This window comes from Aptenodytes forsteri, unplaced genomic scaffold, assembly GCF_000699145.1.
Source record: "Aptenodytes forsteri isolate BGI_AS27 unplaced genomic scaffold, ASM69914v1 Scaffold8, whole genome shotgun sequence".
Lineage (NCBI taxonomy): Eukaryota > Metazoa > Chordata > Aves > Sphenisciformes > Spheniscidae > Aptenodytes > Aptenodytes forsteri.
The window spans coordinates 6,381,751-6,400,350 of NW_008796218.1; the positions used below are offsets into that span (position 1 = coordinate 6,381,751).

At 41.8% G+C, this 18,600-nt stretch overlaps 1 protein-coding gene across 1 annotated transcript in view; it reads right to left on the reverse strand.

Moving 5' to 3' along the window:
- Nucleotides 1–3,957: 3,957 nt before the first annotated feature.
- The window catches only part of SCUBE2 (signal peptide, CUB domain and EGF like domain containing 2), a 39,607-nt gene continuing 24,964 nt past the window's right edge, over nt 3,958–18,600 (reverse strand). The window contains exons 16-21 of the mRNA XM_009288901.1: nt 10,982–11,149; nt 8,194–8,355; nt 6,788–6,985; nt 6,036–6,188; nt 4,880–4,959; nt 3,958–4,110 (exon numbers count right to left, since the gene is read on the reverse strand). Coding sequence (XP_009287176.1) covers nt 3,958–4,110; nt 4,880–4,959; nt 6,036–6,188; nt 6,788–6,985; nt 8,194–8,355; nt 10,982–11,149 — 914 coding nt within the window. The remainder of the gene's footprint in view (nt 4,111–4,879; nt 4,960–6,035; nt 6,189–6,787; nt 6,986–8,193; nt 8,356–10,981; nt 11,150–18,600) is intronic.

The following is an 18,600-nucleotide window of genomic DNA, read 5'->3' on the forward strand; positions in this document are numbered from 1 at the left end:
TTTTTAAATTAAGTTTAAACAAGGGGGTTTGGAAGTTTTTTATTTTTTTAGAAAAAAATCAGATTAATCTACAAAGTAATAAAATACTTTGGAATTACTTTAAGTAGTTTATTCTGTCTTCACACAGCTGGTTACAACAGGCCAATTGACTCCAGCTCATCATATAGGAGACATTTTTAGCATAATTATTAGAATTAATACCAGCATAATTCTGGTATTATACTAGCCAGAAATACGTGCACCACTAAACATATGAAGAATTGTATCTTTATGAGTATAGATGCAGGCAAATAATATATTAGATGAAACAGAATGCTATGGTAAGCAATGTTCTCAGGATAAAGTCTATCTGATATGCGATAACTTGCTACACAACCGTTAATTTTGTCACAAAACTATTACTTAGCACAGTCAAGACAACTAAAAATATTACCCAAGGTTTTCATGCAACTACAAGTTCACTGGTTTATTTCTCTTATTAAGAGTAACAGTCTGAAACATTTTACATTAATTTACAATCATGAAAAAGTTCCTTATGCTTATCTCATGTATGTGACATTAAGTCATCCAGTTAACGCTAATTATTATTTCAAAAGTTAAATCCTGTTTTATAAGGTTAAACATTTTTGAATCATTTGTTGCCAAAAAATAACATCAGTCTACAACCACACAGAAAGTAGAAATTAAAATTTCTACAGAGCCACTACCATCGCTATGAAGATACAATGCCAAGTGTTACAACATTCTGCAACAGTTATCGCTTCTCCCAATATTTAAGATGGCAAAAATTCCCTCTTCACTTTTTACTGCACACACAGGATCTACAGTAAAAGGGGAAACTTTGATTCATAATGTTAGACCAAGGGTAACAGAAGTGCTTCCGAGTCATTTACTTTTGATGTAGAAAACAAACAGGGCTGTGGAGCAAAAAGGATTCTTCTTTAAGGGCAGGTTTTTCTCCTCAGCCTCGGACCATACACCACACTGATAACACTCCTCTCCTTCCACAGACAACAATGAAAATGGCCTGTGCACATGGGGGCAACAGAGAAGCAAAGTTGAGATCGACTGTACAGACCAAAGGCGAGACGCTGGTCCCAGAGCAGTCATGCAGAGCTAGAACAGCGTGCCTACAAGACGAGGTGCAGTGCAACGAACCCAGAGCTCAAGTCAGTAACTCATGCACAGAGCAAGAAAGCCTAATTTCACCCATTAAAAATATTTGGATGTTTCACAACTTTTGTTTTCTTGAACCCTTGTTGAAACCAATCACTCTTTGTGTGTCACTCAGCAACACGAAACAGAAATGTTCAGATCTGTAGCCTTCTTGGGAGGGAATACAGCAAGAACTGGCTTGCTTCCCTTGGCAGAGAGCACACAAACCACAGCAAAGCCACTCTGCTGGGCTTGGCCCAGAAGCTGGCACATCACGGTCCTCTCCTCCCAGTGCCCCACCCGCAGGCCTCTAACTCATCCATGCACTCAGAACAGAACTGCAGCATCTCACCCAAAGTGCTCCATTGCCACATAGAGATGGATGGTGGGTCATTGCGACTCACTGACACACTGCATCTGGCATGGGAAGCCACGAACAGTAGAGAGGTAGGGGCTGTGAAGCCAGAGGGAAACTATCTTGAAATACCTTCCTGGGATCTCACCACAACAGTACAGTTCACCACAGATGTAGCAAGCCTTTCTCACCACCCTTCCTCTTGTTTTGGCATCCCTTAGCCGTTCCTCTCACCAATCACACTGCCTCATACATTCTTCCAGATAACCCCTGTCCTCCCTCCCCACAAAGGCAGCAGGGACCCTGGTCAGGATGAAGCACACCAGCCAGGAACGCACAGGGACCTGGGTTCCTTCCCCTCTGTTCTGCTAATTCACTCCCTGCCTCCCTCTTCCCCCCAAGCCTGTTTGCTCCCCTTTGCTGCAGGCCTGGCAGCCCCGTTCCTGGAATGGGCGCTCACCACCCTGCCACAGAAACCCACAAGCAGCTCTTGAGCTGGAGCAGAAGCCCCAGTGCAGCCAGCTAGGACACAGTTCTCCCTCTTGGCAGCAACAAAAGCCATTTCCCTCTCCCGCTCAGACCATGGCAATTATTTCAGGGCAGTAGCAAGAGGAACACAGTGTCACATCACCCCATCCTGGGAGGCTCTGCTCCTCAGCTGTGGCCTAAGGCCACTGCCCCTTCCCGTCACACCATGACCAAGACATGTCGTTACCACATGACAGGCTGCACTGCCTCACATACCACAGAACAGGGCTGCCATGGCACAACAGTTCAGCAAGTCTGCATTTGGTAGTATTCATTTGCTCCTAACAGTGCAGGGAAGAGATTCAGACCCTGGCTCTTGATGAGGGTTTCATCTGTCACACTGTGGACATGGTAGTATTCACACACAACAGTTAAATACCACATACCAATGCAACGAAACCCAGGGAGATCTGACTCCACACCCTAGGAAAGGGAGCATTTGTCCTGGCTACACTGTGAAATTTCAGTACCTTTCCTAAGGGGGCACACAGAGGAAGTCTGGCACCCACTGCACCACTCAGCACTGCCAGTGGCTGAAAGATAGAGGTCGTAAGTCCACCTCCAAATGAATGGGACTGCAGCCAATCTCCCTTCAAGACAGAAGGCCCAGAAGGTACATTACACTGAGGAAACGGTTTGCATGGCCAGAGGACAGTGATGTAACGTAAGTGTGGACAGAAAGGCACTGAGACAACATTTTGATCAACATAGCTCTCCCTACAGGCCCTTTCAGAATAGCCTTCTCTCACATAAGAAACACAACCTGAGGAAAAGAACACAGAATTTGGGAATCTTGAACAGCATTTTGCCATAGACAACTTTTGCGGCCACAGTCTGGTTGAGAAATATCTTTGTACATCTACTTCTCTCCAGCAAGACAGGGACAGCAGCCCTTCTCTGCTCAACAAGGTCATTGCAAGGTGCTCAGACAAGCTAAGGAATATAAGAATTGAGGCTCGTATAAAAACCTTATACAGGTTTATACAGTGATGTACAAAAGCATAATCTATGCAAAGCCTGCATTTAAAATGGGGCTTGTGTGTTCAACTGCAGGTGCTCAGAGGACAGAATTTTATACTGCTTGGAAGAGCCAATGCCTCATGCTGTCCCAGGCCTATGCACAGGGAGAGCACTGGGATTTAGCAAAGAATCTGTTCTGTTGTAACATTTGCAGCCAGCCCAAAATGGAAGTGTCCAGTGGGTCAGGGTCTGTTTTCCATTACTGTGGTGCCCTGGTTTTATTCTGGTATGAGTCCATTTAAACCAATAGGTCATTAGCATGAGCACAGTGTGATCCAGACCCAGAGCGTTCAAGCTAATATTCAACCTTTTGCTTATTCCTCCATATGCCTCATACAACATACAGTTCAGAGAAAAATTACACCTTGTGGAATTCTTGGACTCACTGGTTTGGACTAAAACTATTTCAATCTTAGCTCTGAATTTCCTGCATAGCAAAAGTTAAGAGAGACATCAATCTTGTTCTCACTTTCAGTGAGACCAAACATGAACCCAGCTTTGTTGAGGTAACATGCATTAATGGCAGCCCAGAGTTCATCCCAAACCACAATACTTCGCCTGTCTGTCCTCATCAGCTTTTAGAGTTACTGATGAAGCAACAGGGCAGAGCTCTACAACTTCTGCTTGGCACCATTCAGTTACAGAAACCACAGGCAATCTCTAATTCAGAGACCCATGAAGTATCCTTGGTACCCAAAAGGTATTATCTGGAAAGGAATAAAAATTCTGTTCACCAAAATATTTATATTAGCTGAGAAAGCCAAACTCTGCCAAGAGCAGAGCTGGCAAGTTTCCCTGGAGTTTCTCTGCCAGTGTGTAAAACACAGAAAGCAGCCCCACCTACCACAACCCCTCTGTACATGCCCAGGGCTGGTTAGTTTTTTTAAGTACAGTGCCAACTATTTGTAAGGCCTCAAAAATCTGGAAACTTTAGAGCGCAGCAGACGAATGAAGGATCTTGGGAACATCTCTCTTGACTCTTGGGCTGTGTACTTGAAGTAGTTCTGTGGATGCGCCAACACATCAAACAATGCTTTTATCAGTTTCTTGTCCTAGAAAAAGGAAAGCAGATTTTACAGTCATTCCACAAAGGAGTTAGGGTCAGTATTAACAAAGCTTAATGACTGATTAACTTATAAAAGATTATGGGCATTTTACTTTTCAAGTATAATGTTTCAGGGGCTCAGAAACTAGTGGAGCAAGGCTGACATTCAGGCCCCAGGGAAGTCACTGGAGTTTCACATTTATCATTAGTGGCACCAGGATTTCTCCCCTCCTCATACTTCCAAGAACAGCAAACAAAAAAAACCCACCCAAAACAAAACACAAAACAAACACTGGATCTGATATCCAGCAAAAGAAAGGTTTATTTGGGATGACATCCACTCAACTTGCCCATGCAACTGTCCCCTAACTAAGGTCAGAGAAGTGAAATCCACAGAGATTTTTTTCACCCAGGTAAGAAAAGCCCTTGCTAATCTACAGGCTATAAGTAGCAGCACCAAGTGCTTCTCCAAGAGATTAAATCCCATGTCCCTCAGTTTGCTCCACTGATTCCTTCCAGCACAGTTTATGTGAGGCTCAAGGGGCTATCTTCACCATAGATTTCCCTAGTAGGTCTCATCCACCTTTAATCCCCCTGGGCACAGGGTCTCATATCCACTGCTCTGCACAATCAGGACATGCTGATTCACCCCCCTTCCCTGAAGTAGCATGTGTCTAGTGCACCAAGGAACAGATCTGATGCAGAGCAGGCAACCTCATAGGCACAAAATAGTGTCATTTTCAATCAAACCCAACATTTTAGTGGAAGGAATATACCTTAAGTATTTCTTGATGATTTTCAGATGCATAAAGTCTACCATCCCGAACAATGTCTTCTATTAGTTCTTGGTAATCCTCTATGGGAAATGCACAAAAGAGTAATTCGCAGGTTCACTTCGCTTGCATACTCAATACCTCAATACCTCCCGTGTAAGCCTTACCCCCAAAAGAACCAGTGGTACTCAGCTCCCATATTAGCAGTCAAAAAATATTCCAAACGCTCTTCTGTAAAGCAACTACAAATACTGTTTACTATGAAAACAGTGTACTCTGCTGAGCTGCTCAGCATCAATCTGTCAAAAGCAAAAGAAATCATAATGCACCTAGGTTACAGTATACACTACAATCCAAGTAGGCTGCTTCAAACCAGCTGCACTGTAAATACCCACAACCTGTTATTGACTTTTTTTTTTCCTTCTTACTGTAGAAAGAAGTAAGAGGAAGCTTTCTTAAAAGGCAAATCCAATGGTCAATCAAAACTTGAAATGCTTCAACAGGAGAGGTCTCCCCTGAAAAATTAATTATCCACTGTTGATGAAACTCTGCAGACCACAGCAAGGATGACTCCTTCACAATTAATCCAGTGTGAACAGAAATGTGCCATATCATTTTCACATCTCTTATGCTGAAGTGCAAAGCCTCAGCTCCAGTTTCACTCCTGGTGACTCTGACAAGGATAGGGTGAAACTCTTGGCCCTCAAGCTTCTTTTCAATATAGATATTTTGCTGTCTGGTACTAGATTACAGATGGTAGCAGCAACACAATAAATCAGAGGCACTTGGCTCTGCCCAGTTCCTAACTGGGGGCACTCTGCTGCCAGCTGAAGCAACCCAGAACTGGGAAGGCACAAAAACACATAAAACCCAGATTCTGGCTCTGAGCTCTGCATTTTGCAGTTTGGACCCCAGAATCCCAGCTCTTTGTTTAGGTCTGTGGAAGACTGGAAATACGGTGGCACTTAAGATTGCAGTGCAATGCAGAATTCCTTAAACTAGCTTTAAATGAAAACGGCTACTGGAAGTAGTCTCATAGTGACACAGCCGAGAGCGCTGGGTTACCCTGCTGCTTAGCAAGGTCAAGGAGCCCACAAGGAGTTCTGCACTGCTGCAGCTGCACTGGTCGACATAGGCTCAGCTGCTCACATCCGCTTACCATCATAAGTTACATAAGGAACTTGGAATCCTTTGGCACTGTTCCCTTCATTCGACTTGAACTGGATCCACAACTTCTTAGATCTAGAAGTGAAAGCTATAGGACGTTCGTACGTTTGACAGGTTTCATACGTGGTCACCGAGTTGGAAGAAGCTTTCAAAGAAAACACACAATAGGCAGTTATCTGACAATGCTTCATACTAATGAACAATTAGAAAACAGGTTAAACTACCATGACAAGAAATGTTTGCTGGTATTAATAAAACTCCTCAAAATGTGGCAGGCCATCAGTGGATGGCAGGACATCAATGCATGACTTCTTGTTCAAGGAATATTTTCCCTTTTCCTAAAAAACAGTCTACTGTTTGAAGGATGTGCCTATACTAGAAACTGAAGCCGTTTATTCACACATCAGGCACCTGTAGGGACTAGCAAGCATCTCCTCTTTCCTAACCCAGGCTAGAATTGCTTAGCATAATTCATGACTAGTTAGCTTGAACCATCTACCCCTTCTTAACAATATTTCTCTCAGAGTTCACTGATAGATCATAGCCTTGCACCCTTGTTTCACCTGAACCTATGGAGCAGCATTACCAAACAGGATTTCTCAATTTGTCATTTAAAGAAATTCCTACTTTTAAGTAGAGGCCAGCCAGGCTACATTTAGTTTATATAAACAGCAATGCATGTGAGAAACCTGTGTTGCACACTGAGATAGATACAATATGCCTCAGTAGATATTTCAGACTTACAGCTTTTTCGCATCACCAGGTAGTCTCCACACTCATCTTCTATTGGTAGAAATATTTCTGGAACCACAATCAGAATACGGCGCTTTGGTGGTGGGTTAATATTCCAAGTGCACTCAGTGTTTGCAGGATAGTCCCCAGGATAGTTTGGTGATTCAATATATCCAGTGTAATCTCCCAGTTCACCTCCACACTGCCTATCTGAAAAAGCAATACAATATGCAAGACTAGGCAAAGTGAGGTCATCCTACAGCCCTCTCTACAGTCACTGTCAGAAATAGTACATGGGTGACAAACACAAAAACTTTTCTGTTTGCATCTGCTGCAGGTACAGTTGTCTTTGCCAGCTTCACTTCACACTGCTGCCTGCTTCTGCCTTTGTGTTTTAATCAATGTTGAGACATAAAAGTACAGGCTAGTCCCTGTTAACACAGCATGTGCTATCAACCAAGCCACAGCCAAGTGGCAAGGCAGTTGTAAGAGGACACAGAAATGGTAAAACAAGGATGCTCCGCTTGCTTGTACCAGACAGAACATTTTTACAGAAGTATCAGCTTAAGCCTAACTGGAGTCTGAGGTGGTCTGCTCAGGCACCATGCCTGCAGCAGCACAAAATAGGGAGTATAGCAGGCCCTTTGCACAGATTAGCATTGCTGGCAGTAAGAGGGTGAAGGTCAGTGCAGAATGCTTTGCCTGCGCTCCCCAACTCTGTGTGGCCAGAAGGGTCTGGGCACTACAGCACCATAACAGTGATGTGCGGGTGCGACATGCCCAGGGAACAGATTCTTTAAGTGAGAGACACAGAGTTCCCAGAAACATATTTCTACATACGTATGTGTATATATGTCTGTGTGTATACAAGTGTCTCCAGAGGTTCTTCTGAAGAGTCGCCTCTCTGCCTTCCATTTTCCCTCTTTAATTTACCCTCAGCTTCCCATACAACAGCTACCATAATCTAGAACAGTGGTTCTCTTTGTAATTGCCTCTTTCAAAGGTTGTTATTAAGAAGAAATGGTTACCAAAGCTATTAAGTTTTGTAAGCCAACTTCCATTCCTTTTGATAGAAGGGAAAGAAATCAGGGTGCCGAGAACACAAACTCTGTCTGCTATATCATGGGAGAAAAGATTTAATACCAAGACCCAGAGTGACCCAGCACCAACTGGCAAGACATAATCATCACTTACCTTAACAAGAATGATGGAACCAGTCTGCAGAAATGGTCTCTCATGGACCTCAGTAAGCCATGTGGGATGAGATGCAGGCAGGCAACAAAAGAGGAGCAACACCACTGCCTTCTCTCCAAGCTCCCTGGAGCAAAGCTAAATTTTGCCCTTAGGACCACTCTGAATATCCATGGCCCAGTCTTTTTATTTGTAAGAGATCATCAAAACCATCTTGCTATACTTACTTTTGCACTGTGTTATATTTGTTGACCCATCAAAATCAGTAGTGGTGTTTCCAGGGCATGAAATGCAGTAATTTTGTCCAAACTCAGGCTGGTATGTCCCAACTGTGCAGCGAATACACCGATGAGTTGTGGTATTATAAAAATGGCCAGGTGAACACTGAACTGGAGAGTAATTAAATATGCAGCATGGTTAAAAAAGTGGCAGTACCACATCAGAATGTGATTTTATGCATTTTTGTAAGTCCTAGTATAATTTCAATAACTGAAATGCCATATTCATAAACTATGAGGGTAATAAAGCAGAGGTAATTGAACAGATTTTAATTTATCATGTCACTTTGTGCAAGTTCAAGAGCCCCAAACACAACACTATAGAGCAGTTCTGTGTGGAAGCAGTAATAAAAGATACAGGGGAGTGAGTATAATCACCGTGATTTTGTAAGCAGGACACCAAGTAGAACAGCGTGTTAGCAAATGGTCTAGCCACTGACATTTGACTGGGAAGGTGAACTGTATGTGGAAATACTAACTAAACCTTTCTTTCTTGCCAGCTTATGCCAAGCAGCATGTGCACTGCTGCTGCATCCTAGTATACCCCTGTGATCAGCTCACCACAAGCAGAGGTGAAAGACTTTGGCCCTCTACAAGTGGCACATTGCATCAATATTAGTGACTAAACTGGTATACTGCCGCCTTCTCTTATGACCACACACTGTCTTGCAACAACAGGCCATGAGTCAGGGTACAGCCACCTCCACCAGATCTGCTGTTACTTTATTTCATCACGTCATGCAAATCATCATGTTAGCTAGACACATAAGCTATAGCCCTCACAGGGCTTGCTGAGAGTACCTCCTGTGTCACCAAAGCAAGACCCCATTCTGACACACAAACTCTTTCATAAACATAACAGATTTTATGGAAGTTTTAGACATGAGATAGACAGACATAGGGGAAAAATCCTTTCTAGCAGACTTGCAACTTTTTTGCTATTTCCCTGCATGCAGACAGGAGGATTTTCTTCTCTCGTTGCAATCTGAGAATACAGGACCCCAAACACTTTTGCTTACATCTCTAATATGCTTCTTTTCATTTGGTTTTGCTTAGCTATTCTGCATCTATGCCCATAATCATCTGTACTGAAACCTGACAGAAAGCGGTCAAGAGCATCAGCCACAAGTTACCTTTGCTCTTAACTCCATCACCACCTGGCTTCTTTTTCCTTGCCCTTTTTCTTTGTGGGACTAAAAAAAAATTAGAATAAAATCTTTTCCTATTCCTTTTACCTCATTTGGCAAGTTTACCTCTCTCAGCTCAACATCAAAATAATTTACTACCTTGCCTTTCAAATGTAGTTTTTTGTGCTGCGCAGTGCCTTTTTTCTATTGCTTTTAAGCTCTGCTTACTCCCAAATAACTCTAGTCTTGTTGAGCTTTGTAAGCTAGCTCAGCCTGGAGTCCTTCCCTACATGTTCCAACCCCCAGTCCAAATCTTCAGATACAAGTTCCAAATAGTTCTTGCATCTGTGATTCCATGTCCCATGTGGCCTCTTCCACATGCAAATCCCTGAGCTCTTCACTCCAGTTAATACAAAAAATTCCTTTAATCTCCACTATAATTTGAAAACCGAACCTAATTTATAGACCTGGTTTTGTTTATGTTAAATAAAACTGAAATCAGTTTGTCTTATCTTGATCCAAGTTTTTTAACATGGTTTTTTAGTGCTTTAACTTTGCAAAATTAAGTATGAAACAACAGCATTTGTGGATTCCATGATTCTTCACTGAAGAAATCTATTAGTTATCACATTATTACCAGTAATATTAATTCTTCAACCATACTGCAAAATTCTTCTATCATATTGCCATTCTCAATAGTAAACATATCTTAACTGACACTAGTGAGATCTCTTAATCCAAACCACTACCAAATGTTTGCATCAGGACCTTATTTCTATCGCTTATTTCTACTGTATGGCAGCAGATTTTCTATTAACACTTTTTCTTCAGGTGATTTTGATTAAGTGATGTTCTTTTACCCACACTTTAAGATATTGAGCGAACCATTATACTGATTAACATTTCGTCTCTCTCAATGGACACGTATTTTTATCAGCATTTTCAAAGACAGCTTCATAGCTGTCTTTCAGCTTTTTACATTTTAGATAACTAAGATGCTAATGAAATTCCTTGATTTTTAAAGAGATAATCCCCACCTGATTTTCACTCCTGTGAGGAAAAGCTTGGGAGCTGATTGCATGTCAGCTCCACTGTGATCAAATTTAGAGGGCTGTCTGAGGTACTGCAGGGCTAAGCTGAACGCTAGCTTTTTAGGTATATCCCAAGGCATCCAAGCCCGTTTCTCATTATGAACATGAAGAAACTATTTTCTTACTTATCCTCCAGGACTGCAATTCCCTCCTTCACATTTTCATGTTGCTGCTGTGCTCAAACCCAAAATGTCAATAAGGCATACTGGTCTTGATTTTTTTCTTGAGACTTTTTTTCTCCCTGCTGTTCCTTTATATGACTCTTCACAGATCAATGACTTCACTGACCAACCTCCATGTATCTCCCAGCCCCTTCTCAAGTCTTGTATAAAAAAATCAGTTATAAAAAGAATTGAGGCTTTATTGAGTTTCTTTGCAGCCAGGCTAGCCAACTATGAAACCCCTGGAAGGAGAGATCCTTGAAAGGAGAATGACCCTTCTTTGAATGCCCCACTTATAGCAGCAGCAGTTACTTTTGCTTCAGAGGAACGCAGTTCATCAAATAAATCTCGATCTTACCTTTGGTCTCACAGTCCTGAAACAAGGATGCACTGCTATGTCTTGTTGTTAGACCTCCTCCGCAGGGAAAGCAGGATACTCTCCCAGCTTCAGGCTGATATGTCCCAAGGGGACATGGCAGACAGGGTTTGAAGCCGTCAGGAGAATATTCACCTGGTGAACACTGATCTAAAGAGGAAGAAGACACTTGCTTCAACGTGTACATTATAGGTGAAGGCACAGGACCTGAAACCCCACGGTGAAACTGCTCTCCTCTTTACTTGGGAATTGGGAGCCGGGGTTTCAGAACTGAATGCTAACAACAGATAGAACTTAATACATGCAATGTACCCTGCAAAACCAAAACAGACACTGATAACCTCTGGTGCTAGTGAGCTCTTCTGTGAGCTAGAATGGATTTCACGCTTTGTTGCAAGGCTCCACTAGACACTAGGCCTGTCCAGTACTCTCTGTTAATCTGTACAGTGCAATTATGTAGTGATTATCTCCTCTTTCTAGCTAAAGAACTCTTGGACTCCTCCCAAATGAAATAATTTAGTACTGAACCTAAGATGCCAAAAATGTACTTCCAGATTTCTATAAGTACTTTAAACTTAATATTATTGAATAGTCATACTTCACAACCATTGGTGTTACTGAATTGTGTGAAAACCTCATGCACAACAAATAATTGTGCAAATTCACGAAACTAAACATTATGCGTGCCTCAAAGACTTCTAAAGCAGAAATATTCTTGCCATTCCTCTGATACTGGATCTTGGATAATGATTATCTGTGCACTGGATTGCTGTGTTCTGTATGATGCATAGATAGCACTAACTCAATCTGACTGATTTTACTTAAACACACACCTCAATACTAACAAGCCCAGCAATATTTATGGGTATCTTTGAAAAATTCAGGTTTTCAAACTTTTCACAAAAGAACTGGCTTCCGTGCCAGTATTCGATAATTACCCAGCTCTGGAAAAGCACAGAACACTGTTGCAGTTGTTCAGCTGTGCTGAAAAATTCTGTCCTTTTAAAGACCTGTTACGATAATAAACTGTTAGTTTTAGTTTATAGCGCAAATAAATCACTCAGTGAATAGCTGTTTTGTTAGGAAGTTAAATTGGCCTTGGCTTCATTTCAGGATATATGACTAACAACAAGCAGTGCATTAACCACCGGTCATGATCAATGATGAAGAGTTTTGTTTATAGCTGATAGACCGAGTGGAATAGTGAGTGTTCCTCCTTAGCTTAAAAATAAAATACAGCAGGTTAAGCAATGCTGTGTAGCTTATCAATGAAAGCTAGTGAGGAAGTGTTAGCTCTTGGTTCTAACTTTTTCCACCACACATCACTTCTGCTCTCATAAGGACACACATTCATTTGCTCCCACACTTTTCAAGCCTTTCTTCATTTTATAAACATTCCTATAAGAACACTCATCCCTGTACTCTTTGTGCAACTCAACAAACATGAATGAATTAAGGCTTTCATTGCAGCACTCATAATAAGGTAAGGAAAGAGCACTATTTACAATTCCGTGACAAGGAAAGACAATCAAGGTTAGTAAAGGTGATTTTGAGAAGTGGCTACTGACTTCAGAAACCCAGAAGCAATTGAAAGACAAGTGTAAATCTCCTTCTCTCAAAAAACTCTATGGCTCTATGAGAAATCAGTGCTCTGAGTGGCCTCACTAGAGACTATCTCCTCTCTGCTAGCTCCCCTTAACATGTCTTTTTCCCTTCATTTTGATCACGTCAAGTTTGGGGTGGTTTGGATTTTTTGGATTGGGGGGGGTGGTGTCTTTGTTTTGTTTTTGTTTTGAACAGAATGCTACTTTACATTGACACATGTAAAACCATACAAATTCAACCTTAAAACTGTATTCCAGGTTTCCTGAACTTGCTCAGAGTCCAGCATAACAGTAGATCAGCTAACAGAGCTCAAAGGAAACCTGTCCCAGGCAAGAACCAAACCTACCACTTATGGCAAAATTGAGAACTTATCCCATCAGATCTCTCTTGACAACTTTATCATCTGCACCTCACTTGCCTTGAAACAGCATGTTGTAAAATTGTAGAGCTCCCTGTGGAATAAAACTGAGTTAATCTAAATCTTCCAGGATTATTTAGCAAAGTGCCTAATTTTGAACATTTGTATTGAGGAAGTAAACTTAAAAAGATCTCCTCAGACATCACTGAGATCCTCAACATGGGGCATTCTTAGATGCATTGTGTGACTGAATTCTGAGAGGGAGAGAAAGATGGGGCAGAAGCAACAGATGGTCTGTTTCTGTGCCTTACCTCCACATTGAGAAATACTGTGAGCTTCAGCTAATTTTTGGTTTTCAGGATTCTGAGGACTGGGGCAAGAGTCACAAGTTATTTGTCCTTCCTCATTCTGCTAAGTTTTATTAGGACTTAAACCACAACTTTCTCATTCCCCATCATAGTACGTTCCCACACTTCAGCTAACTAGCAGCAAGAAAAAATATCAGGTCACTAACATTTTGTGTCTTTGGGTTCAAAGCCAAATTAGGGGGTCAGCAGCTAGACTACTAGATAAAGTGCAAGGTGATACAAAGACTACGTTTACACAAGTATTAGAGCTGATCAGCTCTCAGGACTTTTGCAATTTGGCAGTTTCTGTGTACTGAAGAAAGACTGACATCTTGTTTCAGCTTTGCTCAGTGTTAATCTGAGGTCCATTAAGCTGCACTGGAGCTACGCTCCAACTGCTTCAGGCCCCATTTCCCTCCTGTCTTCCACTTGCACTGGCTGCCCCAGGGGTGCACTGTCGCAGGTCAGCAGGATGGTAGGCTATGCCTGTGACAGCGCCCACAGAAGAAACACAGGGCTGAGACAGTGAAAGGCAGGAACTGTGTAAAATCAACCTGGGGCAAAACAAAACTTTTCCATTTGATCTGAACCAATCAATTCAAGTATTTCATTTTGATTTTCCTAAAACATGGCAACAACAGAAAGAAAACTGTAAAAACAAGTCCAACTAGCTACCACCACTGTAATAGGGTGTGCAAAACTAGCTGAAAAAGCTGTGTACAGTGTGGTGGTTACAGTTGTGAACTAGCTTGGAGAGAGAAAAGGATCAAGTGGGAAGACAGCGGGCAGGCTGACCCAACATGGAGAGAAAGCCATGTAATGACTATCCAGCTCTTTCAATATGAACTACTGCTTAAAAATAAGAATATCTGTTTGGGCAACAGCATCTTGCCGGAGTCAAACCAGGCTGGCAGAGGAGTCCAGCTAGATGAGCAACGGACTTGTTCTGAGTGTCCACGGGGTTTGGGTTCACAGGACACCACCACCCTGGCCACTCTGCTCAGAAATCACTTCACATTATCATCAGAGCCCCAGCGTGTGGAGTGGCCTTTCAAGACAGAGCTAGATGCTTTCACAATGGAGGTCACTGGTTTATGAAGCAGCATATGTGGTATGCCTCCTGGAACTGGAGAGACTAGGCCTAGATGGATAGGCCTATGAGGGTACTCCACACATATTCATATCTGATGTTACTACATGCAATAATGAGCCTTATTCTCAAGGGTGTTAAGCACCCATGCCCAATTTGAAATCAATGAGACTTGAAAAAAGCAAGCAACTCTGGATTAAGTTTATAAAGTATGTAAAATAGATACTGGGAAAATTAAGTTTTAAATATTGCACTGCCTAGAAAAATGCATAACCCTATCCTTCCCTCACTATGACTTCTGAGACGCACCAAACACTTCAAGCCTTAATAGATCCTATGTGCGTATGAGAAAAGAGGTTAATACATCCAGATACAGATTTAGCTATTTACAGTCTAATGAATACTCATTATTCAATGCAAATATTAAAATTACTCCAAGCGATGCCCAAGCTTTAATGCCTCAAGCTCTTAAATATATCAGTTTCTTCACATGACTACATCAAACCAAGCTTTTCAAAGTGGTACAAGTGTCCAGACAATTTGATCCACACATTCCCTGTAAACTGCTCCCAGTTCCTCCCCATCTTCCACCTAGAAATGTTCCAAACACAGGCCGCTCCTCTAACCCCACTGGAGCACAGAGCAGGGGTAACAGAGAAAAGCCTGTTTAGAAGCTCACAGCACTCACCAGGGCCCAATTTAGCATAACAAACAGACTTGGTGTTAGGTTCAATTATAGTAACATTAATTATAGGGACATTATGTCAACACAGAAATCATCCCATGGAAATCCACAGGACTGTGCATGAAATTAGGATGACACAAATGAACCCTCTCTAAAAAAAAACAAACATAACAAAAAACCAACAACAAAAACCCCAAGAAACACCTATAAGAGTTCAAACTTTTCCTGCCATTTGTTTAAATGAAACAAAAAAACTTTATGAGCTTCATTTCACAAAACTAGAAACTGCATGGTCCCACCTGACACATGGGAAATACCCAGTCGAAACAAGATCTGAAGATTTGCAAATAATGACATTGAGTCAGAATTCCACTGGCTGGCTTTGCTCTTTTTTCAGAAACCTGATTGTTTTTCTCCAATTGAACAAAAGAACCAATTGCCTCTAGTAGACTTCATTTCTGCAGCCACTGTCTTTGTTTGTCTTCAATACCCATTAAAAACCCAGTCTTGAGTCTCATGCAGCTGTTTTAAAGAAAAAAAAATATGTGAAAGCTTTTCTGATGCAAAAACAAGAAGAAAAGAGGGGGGATGGGGGGAAGAGAGGGGCCCACAGGGAACCAGGATTAACAGTTACAAAGACACGTAAAGGCTCTTCCACTCTTTTCAACATGTTAGCCTTTGAGCATTTGCTCCTATAGACAAATGCTGTAGTATCTCAGTGGCTGAGAAGGTGAACCTCATAAAGGAGGTCATGATCCACCAATTCACCATTTTCTTAAGAATGATGCCTTGACTTTATAAGGAAAATCACCAACAACTGATGCAAATTGATTCTGAAGCGGCATCCTTTAAGTTATTGTGTTTTAGCAGTTCACACATTTAGGTCACATGAGATGATTACGCATCCTAAGGATTTATGTCTTAAATCTATGATTGTCAGAGCAAGCAGGTTAGCAGAAAAATAGCATCCTTTCTCCCATTTGATAATTCATTTCTTCTTGTCAGATTTCTATAAAATTGTAAAAAAAAAAAAGCAACATACAGTTCTCTGTTGTGTAACACAACTATTAATTGTAACAACTGCAAAGGCAGGCTTTTCTCTTTAAATATCTCTCTCATACTTTTATAACACCAGTATCATACCACATCTAAACTTTGAGGTGTGGTTCATCATTTTGTATGAAATGTTAATATCTTATTTGCATCCTCTAAACTAAGGGGACAAAACTGCTGAATGCTGAGCAATGAAATGCATCAACACCTCCCACACAAGATAAAGCTGCTCAGGATTTACATCAGAGACATGCCTATACCAGTGCTGCTCATGCTTGCTGTTCTCTGAAGTGACAGCTCTTTGGATGAATCCACTTGCAACTACTGTGCAGCAAGGGCATGCTCACACGTCCTTTTACGCAGCAATTTCAGGGAATGGTACTTTTCCTTGCCTCCTTCCATCTCTTAAAGTATCCGTGTATCCAACACAAAAAATACCAAATGGAACAGGCAAGGCGTGCTTTCAACTCCATGGGATGTGATCAAGGTATAACACAGTTTTAAGCAATGGAAAAGCCGCTAAACTGCTTGTTGTTCTCCCTCAGTGGAAAGTGCCTGAGGGCAAAAGGGTCCCAATAGATACCAACCATTCTTTCAATATGGAGGTTTCTGGTAAATAACTGTTCTTTCAATATGGAGGTTTCTGGTAAATCAGTTTCTGATAAGGAATTGCTAGTATTTAAACAGTTGGTCTTTGGCTGTTAATTCTGTCTAAAGTCTAGCTCATACTGGAGAATGAATACTTTTAGCCAGGTTAGTGAATGAAACTGCATTCTCCCCAGGACAAATCTTCTCTCAGAGCAGCTTGCAGCATTTCCAACATCCTCAGATGGTTCATCCAGTCTTGAAGCACTGTCATTCAAATATGTATGTTTTTTACCATGAGATTTACTTCAGAGTGGAAAGATCACACTCCTGCTATGAGAATCCAGTTCTCTGGTAAGGCTGATGAAGGTTCCATTTTGCTATATGCATTTCCTGTGATATACATTAGTAGAGACCTACTGCTGGTTGCTCCTTGGAAGCCATTCACAGGACTTCATGGAATTAATCAACATGAGCCAATGCTAAGTATGCTTATTCATTGATACAGAGCTCGCACATAACAAGGTAGACAAATGCAACACGTGAACCTCTAAAGCATCAGAAAATCCCAAACAGAACTGTATGTTAAACAGCAAACTTGAAATAAAATACGCTACCCCTCAGAATCAGCAGTGAATTCCCTTTTACCATCAACAGCTGTTTAAAGAACAGCAGACATACACATGCAACCATTCAGCATATTAAGAATGATGAAATACCTTGGAAATCACATCTAATCTGTTCCTGGTGCCTTTCTGGAGCTTTTATTCTGTGCTGTGCCCCACTGCAGACAGCAGGAGTGAAGACAGGAAAATCAGGAAAAGTACTACCTCACTAAAACTGTGAAACCAAATGAAGTTTAGCTTACTGCTGCAACTGCAGGCCAGTTACCCAAGACAAAAGCTATCAGAGCAGGAGCTGGACTGTCCCTCTTACGCTGCTCAGATACAACTAATATTTCAGACAGTGCTGTGCCAGGAGAAGTCTACCACAGGAAGAGGACCAGTACAAGACTGTCTGAATCAATAAAACTGTATCTAACTTAGCTATACTCCAAGTATTTTGTTTTAAAAAATGTATTTCAAAACAATGAACTGAAACCTGCACTTCACTCACTATCTGCATCACAGAAGACTTGTAAGTCCCTAGACTGACTTTATTCCCTCACTGCTTCCTGCTCCTCTGGTCAGACTGAGCAGAATTCCTTTGCCAAAGTTCTCTGCTTGTCCAGAGACCACATCCACCACCTGCACTGAATCCATCTGCTGACCCGGTGTGTCTTGCTATGGAGTCACTTTCTCCCCAGAACCATTAGCATGTCTAGATAAGCAGGGCCCCAATCCTGTCCAGAAGTTGTCAGCAGCTCTGCAAAACAATCACATCAAAACAAAATGAAACAAAAAAACCTGACTCTCCCACACACATCCCCGAGCTAGCTTCTTCCTCTTCTTCCACATTGTTCCCACTCCATTCTCTTCTCCCCAGTCTACTTCTTAGCTTCTTCTGACTGGTAGTCAAAGCAGCAGCAGCAGCCATCCAGCGCTGCCTTCACCATACACACTGGGACAATCAGCTTTTTCTAAAGAAATGAGGCGTACGTTACAACACTGCCTCTGTATGTACTTTTATGTCCCCTCAGCAACTACTGAACTTTCTGTCCAACTTCCAGCAATCTGACAAAGGATGCAGAGAGGTTTCAAAGATACTAAGTTTCTGTACATTTAATGTAAATACGTGGGGAACATGCAAGTGGAGGAGAGAGAACTTCTTAGCATCCATGCAAGTAAAAGGCTGTGGTGCAAGTTCCATCTCCTGTTTGATCACAGCAAATCTACACAAGGATATGGTCTGAATACTTCAGCTGAAGAAAGGAAGATT